This window comes from Dryas octopetala, chromosome 2 (genome assembly GCF_963921425.1).
Source record: "Dryas octopetala chromosome 2, drDryOcto1.1, whole genome shotgun sequence".
Taxonomy (NCBI): Eukaryota; Viridiplantae; Streptophyta; class Magnoliopsida; order Rosales; family Rosaceae; genus Dryas; species Dryas octopetala.
In genome coordinates, this window is record NC_141367.1 from 14809453 (window position 1) to 14825582 (window position 16130).

Consider the following 16130-nt stretch of genomic DNA (forward strand, 5'->3'; position numbering starts at 1 on the left):
CTTGCTGGCTTGCTGCTGAACGACGAAGTGAGGCCCTTGGACTACCGCTGTCGCCCCTGGCTTGCTGTCGCCCCTGGACTACCGCCGTCGCCCCTGGCTTGCTCAGCCTGCTCCCTCGCCGAGTCGCGACGCGCCGACGCCCCTGGTTCAGTAGATTCGCCCCTGCCTGGGTGCCACTGGTTAGTTATACTTAGTTAGTTTTATGTTTGTTAATTAATTGGGTATTTCAGTATTTGGGTTAGTTTTGTTATTGGGTATTTGGGTTAATTTGTTTAATTGTTAATTGTTAATTGTTAATTGTTAATTGGGTATTTGGATTATTTGGGTATTTGGGTATTTGGGTTAATTGGGTTAATTGGTTAATTGCTAATTGTTAATTGTTAATTGGGTATTTGGGTTAATTGGGTTAATTGTTAATTATTAATTGAGTATTTGGATTAATTGGTTTGGGTTAATTGGTTAATTGGGTTAATTGTTAATTGTTAATTGGGTATTTGGGTTAATTGGTTAATTGTTAATTTAAATTTCAAACAGAAACAGTCATGGAGAGGTATTTTAAAAGAAAATTTGGTGAGAGTTCGTCATCTTCTCTGACACCAAATGATAGTATTGAAGTTGAAAGTTCAAAACAAAGTGAGCTAGATGCAATTTTGGCGAACCTTCCTGCAGACCCTGGACTTCGACCTCCAATGTCGAATTATGATCCTAATATTCGAGATCAAGTTCGAAGAGCTTATCTACAAAAGGGTCCGTGTCAACCTAGAAATCATACGTTTCCACAATCAATGTTTGGAGGGTACGCACGACATTTTAGCCCTCTTTGGTTTAATGAGTTTCCTACTTGGTTGGAGTATAGTATAACTAAAGATGCTGCATTTTGTCTTTGTTGCTATCTCTTTAAATCGAATTTTGAACAAGTGGGTGCGGATGCCTTTACTGGTGAAGGTTTCTCTAATTGGAAGAAAAAAGATAGACTGCAAGTTCATGTTGGAGGCCCAGGTAGCGATCATAATATTGCTTTTCTGGATTGTCAAGCTCTAATGAATCAGAGGCAACATATTGAATCAGTTATCATCAAGCACTCATCTAAATCTCGTACTGACTATCGCAAGCAAATGACTGCAACACTTGATTGCATTCGTTTTTTATTGCGACAAGGTCTTTCTTTCCGTGGCCATGATGAAACAAGAACTTCAAAAAATAGGGGAAATTTTCTTGAGCTCTTGCAATTTCTTGCTGATCATAATGAGAGTATTAAGGCGGTTGTGTTGGAGAATGCTCCTAGGAATCTACAATTAACCGCACATGATATTCAGAAAGAGATTGTAAATGCAGCTGCAACTGAAGTCATTAATGCTATTATTAGTGATATTGGAGATGCATTATTTTCTCTTATGGTTGATGAATCGCGTGATGTGTCAATAAAGGAGCAAATGGCAGTTGTGTTTCGATATGTGGACAAAAAAGGCCAAGTAATTGAAAGGTTTATGGGCATTCAACATGTTACTAGTACAACTGCACTTTCATTAAAAGAGGCTGTTGATCTATTATTCTCTAGACATGGATTGAGTATATCCAAGCTGCGAGGACAAGGATATGACGGAGCTAGTAATATGCAAGGTGAGTTTAATGGCCTTAAAACTCTTATCTTGAATGAAAATCCATGTGCCTTTTATGTTCATTGTTTTGCACATCAACTTCAACTAGCTCTTGTAGCCGTGGCAAAGAATCATATTCAAATTGTCACTTTCTTTGTCTTGGTGAGTAGAGTGGCTAATGTTGTTGGGGCTTCATGCAAGCGTCGTGATTCACTTAGAGAGAAACAACAACTTGAAGTTATGGAAGGTATTCAAAATGATGAGATTCTAACGGGGCAAGGTCTAAATCAAGAAACTAGTGTCAAACGTCCTGGTGATACACGTTGGGGTTCACATTATGGTACCTTGCTAAGTATGATTTCTATGTTCTCTTCTATAACTAGTGTGCTTGAAGATATTGTTGGGGATGGATTAAGTGTTGATCAAAAAGGTGAGGCAAATCTTTTGATGGAGTCTATGCACTCTTTCAATTTTGTTTTTTGTCTATTTGTGATGAAAACTATATTGGGAATTACAAATGATTTGTCACAAGCATTACAAAAGAAAGATCAAGATATTGTGCATGCTATGATCTTAGTCAATGGATGCAAGCAACAATTGCAAGTCATGAGGGATCATGAATGAGATACTTTGCTTGATAAAGTCTCTTCTTTTTGTGTGAAGAATGATATTTATGTTCCCAATATGGATGATGCATTTGTTCCTCAAGGAAGATCACGACGTGGAATGTATGAAATTACCAACCTTCACCATTATCGTTTCGAGCTCCTTTACACTGTCATTGATATGCAACTTCAAGAATTAAATAATCGATTCAATGAGGTAAGCACAGAGTTGCTTATTTGTTTGGCATGTTTGAGTCCGGATAATTATTTCTCTGCTTTTGACAAGCAAAAGCTACTTCGTCTTGCTCAATTGTATCCGAATGATTTTTCTGACAAAGAGCTCTTGGCACTTGAAGATCAACTTGGGACTTATATTACTGACATGCGAATGAGTGGTGACTTTTCTCAAGTGAAAGGAATTGGTAATCTAGCAAAAAAAATGGTGGAAACAGGGAGAGACAAATCATACTCATTAGTGTACTTGCTTTTGACATTGGCTTTGATTTTACCAGTTGCGACTGCTTCAGTGGAGAGAGCATTCTCAGCAATGAAGATTGTAAAGAATCCACTTCGTAACAGAATGGGAGATGATTGGATGAATGATAGTTTGATTGTGTACATTGAAAAAGATGTATTTGATAGTATTGATAACGAGGCTATAATGTTGCGTTTTCAAAGTATGAAAACCCGTCGTGGACAATTATGATTTGTAATATTGTGCTATTTTCTATGAATGAAGTTTTTGTTCATTAATATTGAAGAGTTTTTTCCTATCCAAGATAAATATTTTTGAGCTTCTTAATCTTGCCCCCATAACAGAAAGTTTCTGGATCCGCCACTGATAGTACATACTGACACAGTTTGTGCCTCTTTCTTTTTTCTTATTTTTGACAAAAAAAGTCCTTTTTATTTATATTAATAGATTTCTATGTCCAATTGTCTTAAATGCCCTCAATTACTATAACTCTCTAATGTCTTCACGCACCCCAGCCCTTTGGCCCTAGCATCTTCCTCCATTGTACTGCAGGGTCGAGCTTACAAGCTGCTCCCACAAGCTCAAATCACACTCCCATTTTAATGAAGTGCAAGTCACATAACTATGAAAAGAATTGTTTAGCAAAAAACAAACAATCGCAGAGCAAGACTTCTCCCAAGCTAATCACAAGAACAGTCCAAGCGTTAAACAGTGATGGAGATAAGTGGCAGCACCCTCCTTTTGGGTTCAAAAGAGAAACTCCCAAAAAAGTCTTGAAAGAACTCAAAAGATCTTAACTTTAGCAAAGCCTTGAAAATCTAGCTAACCAAGTTAACTCTAGTTTTCACTTGATTAAATAAAAACCCAGATGAAAGTAACATAAATCAAAATGTGGAACCTGATGAATTTGCTAACTACAGCCTTCTATTCGAAAAGATATTTGTACATGAGATTACTCTCACAGTCTCACTTCAATCCTCCACAGAGACCATGAAGCCCAAAATCCAAGCGAAACCCAACAGAAGGAGTAAAAGAAAAGTCATGATTGAATACACCACTAATGGTGTGTTTGGATAAAGAAAAAAAACTTGGAATTTAAACAAAACTCAGCATTTAAGAAATTACATGCTCTAATTTCCTTGTTTGGGTCCATAAATATAGAATTTTGTAAATTCTATGTGGAAAAAAACTTGGGATTTAAAAGCTGTAAATTCCAAGTTTAAATTCCACCTAAATTGGTGTCATTTTCAAAATTCTAATTTTTATAAAAAAAAAAAAAATCGTGTCTACCCATTACCTTGCCAATTAATTACAATACCACCACCACTACCACCACCACCATCGTCACCACCACCACCGCCACCTCCGCCGCCACCATCACCACCACAACCACCACAACCACCTTCTCCGCCACCACCACCACTGCCACTACTACGACCGCCACCGCCGCCACCGTCACCACCACCACCACCGACACCGCCACCACCACTACATCTGCCGGCTGCCACCACCACCAACACCACCTCCGCCGCTACCACCATATCCGCCACTATTGCCACCACCGTCGCCGCCACCGCCACCACCACTGACACCGCCACCGCCACCACCACTACCACTACCACTACCACCACCGACACTGACACCGCCGCTGCCGCCTCCATCACCAATGCCATCACCACCACCATCGCTGTTGCCGTCGCCACCACCATCACCATCACCGCCAATGTCGCCGTTGCCACCACCTCCAATACCCCAATTTTTGCCACCACCATTTCTCCCACCGCCCGTGGGCCATCACCCCTACTACCATCACCCCTACTACCATCGTCAACTTACCACAAACATCATTTTTATTGTTGCCACTATCACCATCACTCTTTTATAAAACTATTATAAATTTCGTATTTAAATTCCATTATGATTACATTTATCCAAACAAGAGAATTTACAAATTCTAGAATTTTAAATCACGTCATTTTTAATTCCGTCATTTGTGAATTCCTTAGTAGTTTCAAATTACTTCATCCAAACGCACCATAAAAGTCTTGCAAAACCCAAGAAAATAACAAAAACACTAATATATTACAGAAATAATTTTAAAAAGAAGAAAAATAGAATGAGAGAAGAGGTTCTTATAAATAATGGTGCGTCTCTTGCGTTAGAACTTGGAAATAAAGGGTTAGAGATTGATTATAACCGAGGGATAAAATTTCGGATTTCGAGAAAATTTTGTCGAAAATTTTAAAAATTTTTAAATTTCGACAAAAATGACAGAAATTGCTATCAAAATATGAAAATTTTGAATAAAACTTTACCATATATTTATTTAACATATTATCTACTATATTGATAAAAAATATTGAAAAAACTAAATTATATAGTAGATTTCATATGATATGTGATGAATATAATACGCGCTGCAGGTAAATACTGTTAAATAAAATTAATATATTATTTATATTTTATAATTTAATTATACACTAAAATCTAAACTCTAATACTCTATATACCCAAGGTGTTAAATTTCGATTTTTAGGGGTATGAAAATTTTAACACTATATTAAAAATATTTCGAAAAATTTCGCCGAAATTTCGGTGAAATTTTCGACTGAGACAGGAGGCAGCGACCAGTGGAAGAGACGGGAGAAAAAGGAGAGCCGGCCTTGTCGCCTGTCGTCGCCAGGGAGAGGAGATCGGCGCGGAGAGAAGAGAGGGAGGAGAGAGAAGAGATCAGATGAGTTAGAGGGAGAGAGAAAGAAAAGGTAACTGAAATAATGGAAATGGAGAGAGAAGATGGCCACTGGATGAAGACTTACGGGGAGAATGGCCACTGGAGGAAGACTTACAGGGAGAATGGCCACTGGATGAAGGCTTACGGGGAGAAGATGAAGGAAATAGGAAAGCAAAAGGAAGAGGAAGGAAAGAAAGAAAGAAAAAAGAAAAAAGAAAAAAGAAAAAAGTGGGGAGTCTCTGGAGTCTTCTTACGGGGAGAAAAGGAAGGAGATGGGAAAAGAAGGAAAGAAAGAAAAAAGAAAGGAAAAGAAAAAAAGAAAAGAAAAAAGAAAAGAAAAAAAGAACAAAGAAAATAAAAGAAAATGAGAGAAAAAAAAAAATTTAGGATTGATTGGGGTTTGGGGCCTTTGGGCAATTAGAAAGGAAAAAAAATGTTTGGAGTTTCGTTTAGCCGTTTTGGGGTTTTGTTTAGTTGTTTTTAAACCTAATATATTTTTATATAAAAAAATAATTAAAAATATCCTAAAAGGCCTAAAATCTAATATCCTATATTATATTCTAAACAATATAAAATATATAGGGTTTAGTGTATAAATTATAGAGTATAAAATTAGGGTATATAGAGTTTAATATTAGGATTTAGTGTATAGATTATAAAGTATAAAGAATATACTAATTTCATTTATTCATTATACTAATTTTATTTAACAGTATTTGCATTCAGCGCACATTATATTCATCTTATATCACATGAAACTTACTATATAATTTGGTTTATTCAATGTTTTTTATCAATATAGTAGATAATATGTTAAATAAACATATGGTACAGTTTCATTCAAAATTTTCGTAGTTTGATAGCAATTTCCGTCATTTCTGTTTAATTTCTGTCGAAATTTAAAAATTTTCGAAATTTCCGTCAAAATTTACTCGAAACCCGAAATTTTATTCCTTGTATATACCCTAATACTCTTTATATTTTATAATTTATACATTAAATCCTATATACTCTATATTCTTCAGGATATTAAGTTTTAGGCCCTTTAGGATACTTTTAATTATTTTTTTATATAGAAATGTATTAGAGTTTAAGGTTTAAAATAACTAAACGAAATCTCAAACTTTTTTTTTTCTTCTTTCCAATTGCCCAAAGGCCCTAAAACCCCCCTCCTTTTTTCTCTTTTTATTTTTTATTTTTTTTTCTTTACTTTTTTTCCCCGTGCCTCTCTCTTTAGTCTTTTTTTTTAAATCTTTCCGTCATTTTTTCCCGTGCCTCTCACCCAGCCAAGCTTTGTCTTCACTAAGTGTAGCAACTCAAATTTTGGCTTATATGGTAATTTTGTTACTTAAATTTTTCAAACTTATTTTAAGAAATTAGAAATTTCTTTAAGTTTATTTTAACTAACTTAGACTTTTGATTGTGGTTTTAGAGCTTAGTTAGTTGTGTGGAAATGAATTTAAATGAAAATTCAAGAATTTGACGATTATTATTATTTTTAGAATTAAATTATAAGAGTAGGATTTTTCATAATTTTTTTGAAAGCAATTTAACTATTTTGAGGTCATAGGAAATTAGTACTCATTAATACGAGTCTGTAGAATTTTTGGGTGAATTATTTGGAGTCTCAAAGTATTTTTGGTGAATTTATGAGGTTGGAGAAAATAAAAAATAGGAAAATATTAATAATTTTGATAAATTTCAGTAAATTTTGACAAAATTTCAAAAATTTCGGCAAAATCTTTACGAAAAATTATTAAACATGTGTTTCGATTTCAAATTCCTAAAAAAATGAAATTTAATACCTTGATTATAACATATAAAAATGAAGGAAAGTAGAGAAAAAGTGAGACAAAATTTTATAAGTAATGAGGGTTTTTGTCGATCACATATTTACATCTAAGCTTCCAATCCACACAATTCAGTTTTAAAAATATCTGAGTTTTAAAAATAAGATAAAAAATTGTAACCCCATGATATTTTCTCTCTATTTTTTTTCTTTTTTTTTTTTTGTATTGAGGATATTTTTTACCTTGCAGAATTTTAAAACCAAATGAAAAGACTGTTTTGAGCTACTCACAGCATAAGCGGTCATAAATGCATAGACATACAGTCTCATCCTAGTCATTGTCAATGTCAATTACTGACAATGCCTGTCACTTGGGATATTTACTTGGGAGATGCATCCACTGGACTATTTAGCTAAATATTCATTTAATTGCTTCAACTAAAGAGAATAGTTCAATTATTTAGCTGCACCTAAGTAAACCTACTCAAGCATAGGAGATAAGACATTGCCCTAAACCCTAGAGACATCGATACCCAAAGATAAAAAATAAAGAACTGCCTAATATCTATCTCTTAGAAAGAAGAACCAACTGTCACTTTTTCCTTTAGGGAATAAATATCTTGATTTTCTCAATGATCCATTCAAATCTAAGATCATTATAACTAAATATTATCTAATAAAATCTCAAATATCGCAATAAAATTTTATCAAATCTTCATGAGTTCATCGAGAGCCTAAAATCGCATAGGCCAAAGATGAAAAAATATAGGACCAAAAGTCCAAAAATTGTGGCTCAAAGTCTCAAACAACTACTGAAAATTAAAAATCTCAAATCTCATTCAGACATAAGAGAGGTCCAACCGTCTAAGATTTTGATATATCAAAGAAAAATTACTCAAACCAACATAGAAATTTACATAATCAAAAGAGGCATATATAATAAACCTACTTATTTAATATTGTTCATCATCCATAAGGAAAAAAGAAAATTACAAAAAGAAATAGAAAAACAACTTGCATATAATAAAACTGATTAAATTACCACCAACTAAGTACCCTTAATAATTTGCTGCGCGCAAAACCCTTCCAATTTCGAAAGAAACAAAAGCATCGACACAAGCATACGCAACTTGGTCCAGCGAAAGGTATGGTGTAGCCCAGTCACTCAAAGTAACACTCCTCGGCTTATCAAAGCCATACCCAAGAACATGTTCAGCCATGTCTTTCAGACCAACATTCCGAGGCCCACCCAAGCCGTTCCTCCTGGCCTCCAAGTTGCGAAGGTCGAGGAAGTTGGAGACCTCGAGACCATAATCATTAACAAGTTTTTCAACATCCGCCTTTATCCCGACGCCCACAAAGGTGTAGTTTTGATCAGCAAGAAAATCAATAAGACGCCTTGGGATGGAGGGTGCGAAGATCAACTGAAAGATGAGGCAGTTGTGGCCGACGCACAGTTGCAGTGTGGCGGCGGGGTTGGCGGAGGCATTGCGGATGAAGTTGGGACGCCACTCGATGTCGAGGCCGACGATGAGTTTGCTGAGCCTGTAGTGGTTCATGCTTTCGATTTTGTCGATCCAGGACTCGACCTCGGAGGGAGTGTGGGTGACTAGGGTTCTGATGCTGTCGTTGAACAACCCTACTTCGTACACGTCGTGGGTGGACAGACCCAACTCGAAGTCTCTGATAGTGATAGTCATGGCTATGCAGATTCGAGAGAGTTAAGGTTTTGAGGGTTTGAAGGTTTGTGACTCAACTTTGAGGGTTTCAGGGTTTGAAGGTTTGTGACTCTACTTTGAGGTTATGGCTAGCTTATAAAGGGCAGGGCAAAGGGCGAAGATAGAGGAAAGGGCAGCGCTAAAACCGGGTTTAGTGGTAACTGCTATGTGTACCGCCTCAACTCTAAAGCGCTGTGAGATTTATTTAATTTTTTTGTTTTTGTTAGAAAATTAGAACTAAATATTAAATGCTAATTGTTTTTCCGCACAACAGATTAATTGTTTTTTTTTTTTTAATTTAGGTACTAATTTAAAATAAGACATTTGTTTATTAGGATTTAGTCCTTTTATTTAGGTTTAAAAGAGAAAATCCTACAATTTAAAAATTAAATATTAAATTTTAAGCCTAACAAATACTAACAAAAAAAAAAAAATCTTGAGCGCTCGGTAGAATAATATTTTTTAAATTTGATATATAAACTAAAATTTAATATTTAAAAGGAATTGATATAAAATTTTGATAGTGAAAATAAAAACAGTGAGTTAGTACTTAAAGTTGGAAGAAATTTTTTTTTTTTTTTAATGTTCTATTAATTACAGTGAGTCGGTGTCTTTCAACAAAAATTACAGCGGTAGTCGGTGACCCACTAGAAGGGGAAGATATTACTTTGATTCTTTTATGGGACGAAGCTTTTCTTTTTTTCATTCACTCTTCACTTGTTGTAGTTTTATTTTAATTTTTATTAAGTTTATTAGGGATACATGAGATTTATGGTTTAGGGGTATGGTTGATTATTTTAGGGTGTCATCTGTTTAGAGCTTATGGTAACTCAAAAACTACAAACTATAGCGATGAACAAGAACCTGAAAAAAATAAGAAAGTGTTAAAGGTGTAGTTGTGTCACAATTTTTACTAGGGATGGCAACATAGCTGAGTAGGGATGGATATGCCTCCCCATACTAAGTATCCGAATTTGTTTTCACTCCTCATACATGGGCGCTCTATTCTTCGAGTTTTTCAATTCGGGGATTCTTCATACCCGTCCTCACGGGGAATGGAATTACCATACCTGCACTCGATTCTTGGCCCATCATTTAAACAAATTTTATTTTATTTTATATTTTTTACAAATAAATTTTACTTAAAATGCACATAATGTAGATAAAAAGAAACAATTCATATTTTTTGGTTGTGGTGGGCTTGATCTAAAAGAAAAGACAGTCCAAAACTAGTTAATAAATCCAAAATAGTCCAAAATGAGGTAAGGCTCTAATGCGTAAGGGTAGGGTATAGTGACTCAAGAGTGATAGTAACAAAAATGTAAAAAAAAATATATGTAGGACGTCCACACCTTTGTTTTTTTTTTTTTTTTGCGGACTAACACTATTGAGTGCTTTGTGGGATTGGCGAGTGCTCGCCAGAAATTTTTTTACATAGGGCTAGCACTTTTTTTTGTTCGGATGCGTCCGCACTAGAGTGCCACAGATTATATTAATAATATTATAAAAATAAAATAAATAAAGATATTAATTCTGAGCGAGTTCGGTTCGCAGCAATACCATCCATGTCCCATCTCCAATCAAGTATTTTCAAAAAATCATCGAATTCGTTCTCGTACATGAATTTTCCACCATACTCGCCCTATTCGGGATGAGTACTTGTGGATACTCGAACCCACTGTTTTTTATTTTTTTTGCCATCTCTAATTTTCACCTGTGACAAAAAGTGAAAAACAGTTCTACTGGATTTCTTAAAGGAAAAGGAACTATGCAATTTTAACCCGTTTATGAATACCTAATATTTAGCATTTAAATTTGCAATCATATATTGAACGAAACAAGAAATATTTTACTAACTAGAGATTTGCAAAATGAGAAAGTTACTTTATTACAAAATACAAACCACCCATAGAGATCTAATTTAAGAAGCAAGTCAATTATTTTCCTGTATAAATACTTGGCCAATTAAGTTTGAATTTGATTTCAAATTTAATCTGATCGGTCCACATAGGTGGAGAGGATCATATTATCCTTATCATCCTCAGCTAAAAGTTAAATATTTATCAGCTAAAAGATGATAATATAGGTTTGGTGGGTTGGGATAGAGCTCCAATTCATATTTGAACTGAATTTGGCTCTATGTCCTCACCCCATGAATAGAGGTAGGGGTGAGGCATAAGAACACAATCATAAGCTCCAGAAATTCAGAGCATTTTCGAGCTCCCCCTGCTCTCCCTCTAGAAATCGTTGTTTCTCTCTTCAAACACTCTAAGGCCTTAGGAGTTGGGTACGTGAAGAAGTGGGAGGAACTTTCATAGTCACTCCCATGACCAATGAGGCTCTAGGGCGATCACAAAGCAGCTGCTTTTTTTGTCATTAGTTCGAGAGGTTAGTAACCAACAAGGTGATCATGAAATAATTTTGGGTCCTTTCCACTAGCTAAGTCCTAAACCCGAATTTACGTTAATAAATACATGTTTATTCATCTACATACAAAACATTTTTATAGTCCTTAAAATCTTTGGGACATAGACGTTGGTTCCTCAATCTCCTGTTATGACTTGAACGTACTAAATGAAAACATTTCTTGATCGAGCGACCCAATCCTACCCTTTTTGTCAAACTTTTTTTGGGAGCTACTTTCAACAAATATTTACATGCTAGAGCGCTGCTTTTGCAATCTACCCATCAACTCCTTAATTATTTTGGGTATCTCTATCTTATTTACACAACTTAATGTCTCATTATAATATTATAATCCGAACTGTTCATTTTTTAGGCTCTACTTCAAAAATCATCATTATAAAAAACTAAAACTAAAACTAAAAAAATCAGAATTCATCTAGTCATTCGATTATAATATCAATTATTTAATGCTTTTATCGAAAATAATGTTCGTCTATTTATTTGATCACAGTTAGATGACTTAAATAATTTTTTATTTAGTTGATTTTTTGCAATGATGATCTTTAGAGTGGATCCTACAATTGGACTGTTCGGATTATGAGATTAGTCGGGTACAAAAAAATGCTTAACTTCGTATTAACTTGGTAACCAATTAACATAATCACAAATCAAAATAATAATATCAATGCATGGATGTCATACTAAATTCATCTATATAGCCCATATATCCGGACAAGCAGACCCCGCATATCCAATTATATATGTATTCAAAAGGAGTATGAAGGAAGAAGTGCATTCGAGTCAAGCTAAGCATTGAAAAATAGCGTGAAAATGGCATTTTGGCAGGCGGAGGATCGATCCTAGCACTGCAGGAAGGATCCCCAGAGAGAGCACATTCCTTAATTTCAGGCAGCGATCAATATTCGCCGTCCTTATGCGATTGATTAATGGTTTCAACATTCTTTTGGGCCTCTTGACACGTTTTGGAAGAATTATTACTTTCCTTATTTTTTTCCTAGTAATTCTAGAGGCCTTTTTTGTTAGCTTAATTAGGTTTGCTTTTATTTTCTTAATAAATTAAAGTTTTGTGTTTTCAAAATAAACCCAAATTTGGGGTTGCAGTAGGCTTTTATCAGATTATCAATACTATTCAAAGTTTTCTTTATATCTTTTACGTTATCTTGGTATTTTATAGAATCAACAAGGGAATAGAAACTCTTTCTTCTAGCTATTTTTGTTTCAGATAATTAAAAGATCAATCTAAGGGAAGGTTGTGTTCTTGCAATCCCTATCTCTCAATCTTGTTACACGCTGCATCACACGTACCCAAATATATAAACTAACAACTGTACAAGTTATCATCTCTCTTTTGTTAGTATAGTCATCCTTTCTAACCTTCGGTCTCCATCTCTAAAATCCATTTTATCAACCTATTATCGAAAAGGCTTCACTCTTAATATGTACACTTAAGCATTAATACTGATTAATCCACAATTATACAAATATGTGCATAGAACAAAAAATCAAGAGCCCCAAGCCAATAAAGATTGAGAAGGTTGACTCAAGCAAATTTCATTAGAGCATGCACAATGCAAGTGCTAATGCTGAATGCTATTGCAAAGATAGCAATTTTTTGTGAAAAATGAGCTACAATGGGGGAGGATTGCTATTTTAGCAAATGCTAAATTTTGGTGCTAAATTTAGCAACAAAATTTAGTATAGCAAGCTCCAATGCTAAGAAAAAATGGATTCACTTGCTAGAAAGTTCAAGAAAAAAAGGACCCGCTTACTTCCCATTTGTTGTGTGCATGTGTGGGTCATGGGCAGCTTTGGTTGGCTGGTTTTGATTGCTTCCCACGTGAATTGGTTTCCACATAGCAATTATTGGTTGGCTAGTTTTTAAAACTCATATAGCTATAGTTTTTAACCATTGGAGCAAAACACATAAATTCTATAGTTAAAGTTAAAAAATCTTGCTAAATTTAGCATTTAGTTATAGCATTTAACAATTACCAATATACATGCTTTTAAGGGTTCCGTTGTAGAATTCAGACCTAATCATTAATCGAGAATTATTATAGAATTAATTTGTGTGCATAATATATATGCATGATTATTGATGAGATATTATCGATTATACAAAAGGTCCTTTAGATATATCTTTATTTTCAATACTTCATTTTAGAGTAGGCCCAATAGATAAATAAGTGTGTGTGGAGATTTTTTTTCTTCCACGTCAGATAATGATTTGGGCATGAATTTGTGGATATTTACAAAAGATCAATGTCATTCCTCCAATTTGAGCAATATTTAAAAATCCATGATTTGAGGCATTTATTACTCATAAGTTTGAATGTTTTTATTGATGAAATTTCATGATTTATGCATCCAATTCAAAAAAACATTTGTTATCAATTCACATCAACATATAAACACTTAAATACAAAAAAAATTAAAAAACCAATATACATATAATATACCTATAGTATAGATTAAAAAAAATGAACACAATAAGCCTCCACTTTGAGTTAAAAAAAAAAAAAGAGAAATATCTAATAAAAATATAACAAATCCATCACAATAAAAATATAGCACTAAGATATATAAATACAAATACCAATATCTTGGACTCAGGTACATAAAACAAAAGAAGAAGATACTTATCACTCAGGTGAAGAAGATGATACTTATCACTCAGGTGAAGAAGATGATACATATCACTCATGTCAAGAAGAAGATACCTATCCCCCCAAATCCAACCTCCTTTTGAGGTATATATACCAATAGTTTCATCACCTCTTACTCAGGTAGAAAAATGTGGAAGAAAAATAAAATCATCAATCATGGAGGGCTTGGTGTTAAAAAAAAAGAGATCAAAGAAAAGATGGGAGGAAGAAGAAGAAGATCGAAGATTGATGATGAAGAAAAATCACAGAAAAAGAAGATAAAAAAAAAAAAAAAAAGATCGAAGAAACCACAAACACAAACACAACCAAAACAAAATAATACGTTACTTACCTAGAGAACATGTGATGATGGAAGCTTAATGATGTTTGACAAACGTAAATTACGTTTCTTTTTAATCTTTGAATTAACGTTGGTCATAATATTCAACTTCAGAAATTATTGGTAATTAATCACAAAATTTTTAAATGACAATACCTTGAAATAAGACATTAATTATCAAAATTAAAATATACCTATTTTAAACTCAAAAGGTAAAAGTGGAAATCACAAAATGAATTTTCTGCAGAAAAATATATAATCCTAAATGAAAAATTAAAAAATGGGTGTATATCAAAAGGATGAGGTAATATCAAATTGGGCCTAAAAAATGGGTATATCTCTAATTAGCTCTTATATAAACTTGCTCATGACATAGGAGGTTGTCAGGAAATGTAACACATAGGAAATCATAGGTATGTGGTTATGAGAATAATATTTTATGTAGTTTAGTCTACTTTTCTAGACATTAGGTTTCGGGTCAGCTCAAGCATAACAATAATTAGCAATACCAACACGTATAATATATAGAGATAATTAAACTTAGGTTCTTTAGAAAAATAGTTTTTAGATGAAGATCGGAGGTGTTTTAAAATTTATAAGAAAATCCTTTTAATTCATAATAATTTATAAAAAAATCTTTTTAATTCATAATAAAGCCCTTCCCCGATTTGAAGGGTATTTTCCTTTCTAGTGTGTAGAGTGGGCTTTGTTTGATTTTAAATATTTTGTCAGTTTAATTCAACAGTTACAACTTTTCACTAAGGGGTAACATATGATGGGCCTAACACAACAGTCATGACTCTTTAAAGAAGCATGTAAATTTCTATTAATACAAATCTTATCAGACAGAAGAAATAACGTTCTACACTTGTCTTTTATTTTAACTTTCATCATCCTCTTTCATATCCTACTCTCTCAACTTTCATACTTTGCTCAAAATCTTGGAGTTAAAACCTAACATAAAGCCGTCAAAGAAGAAAAATAAAATGACGTAATTAAAAACTCTAAATCACTACCGGTCTTAGTTTAAGAAAAACTCATAAAATAGATTGGACTCTATATATCACAAAACTTAATGCTTAATAACCAATTTCCAACCCTAAACCTTCCCCAACCTTATTTCCAAAATTATAGCAAAGCTTCACAATACTAGAATCAAGTGTAGCTCACATTTCGTAACAAAAATATAGTCATATAGAGACAATAATGAAATATTCATATTAGACCATTTGTAACATGGGAGCTGATCTATGACATTCTATTTTTGATAGAAATTTTGACATAAGTTTTCAATAGAGCCCACCCTATCTAGGATTTAAACGATCCAAATCATTTATTTTTTAGGTCTCTATTAAAGGATCATTTTTGTAAAAAATTATATAAATAGAAAATCGTTTACTTACAAATATTAAGTGGTTAACAAAATAAACACTTGAAATGTTGACCATTTAATCTTTGTAAGTAAGTAGTTTTCGATTTACTTAATTTTTTATAAGAATAATTTTTAATGAAAACCTATAAAATAGATGATTCGAATCTTTAAACTCCTATATAAAATAGGCCCTTTTGAAAATTTTTGTCAAAATTTGTGTAAAAAATAAAAGGTTACGAGTCCATCTCCTTGTAATATAACCAAAATCAAGAATATTTGATTGTACATGTAATTGGTTGGTAAGAATGATGGAGGATATGTATACGGGCCGGTGGGCTGTAGATTTAAGAAATGAATTCTGGAGCTGACAAGTGAGGCACATTAAGTGGATGAGGGTAGAGAGCCAAGTGGCACACAGACTTGACAAGTG

At 33.7% G+C, this 16130-nt stretch overlaps 1 protein-coding gene and 1 pseudogene across 1 annotated transcript; one reads left to right on the forward strand and one right to left on the reverse strand.

Annotated features, from left to right (window-relative positions):
- Positions 1–542: 542 nt before the first annotated feature.
- Positions 543–2909, forward strand: LOC147293350 (uncharacterized; annotated as a pseudogene).
- Positions 2910–8256: 5347 nt separating this feature from the next.
- On the reverse strand, positions 8257–8898 carry LOC147293351 (3'-5' exonuclease-like). Its single transcript, XM_086231051.1, has one exon. The coding sequence runs from the start codon at positions 8896–8898 to the stop codon at positions 8257–8259; it is 642 nt and encodes a 213-aa protein (XP_086087177.1).
- Between the last annotated feature and the right edge of the window lie 7232 nt (positions 8899–16130).

Excerpts from the sequence above, each read along its gene's own strand:
- LOC147293351 (XM_086231051.1), bottom strand. The coding sequence starts at position 8,898 with ATGACTATCACTATCAGAGACTTCGAGTTGGGTCTGTCCACCCACGAC.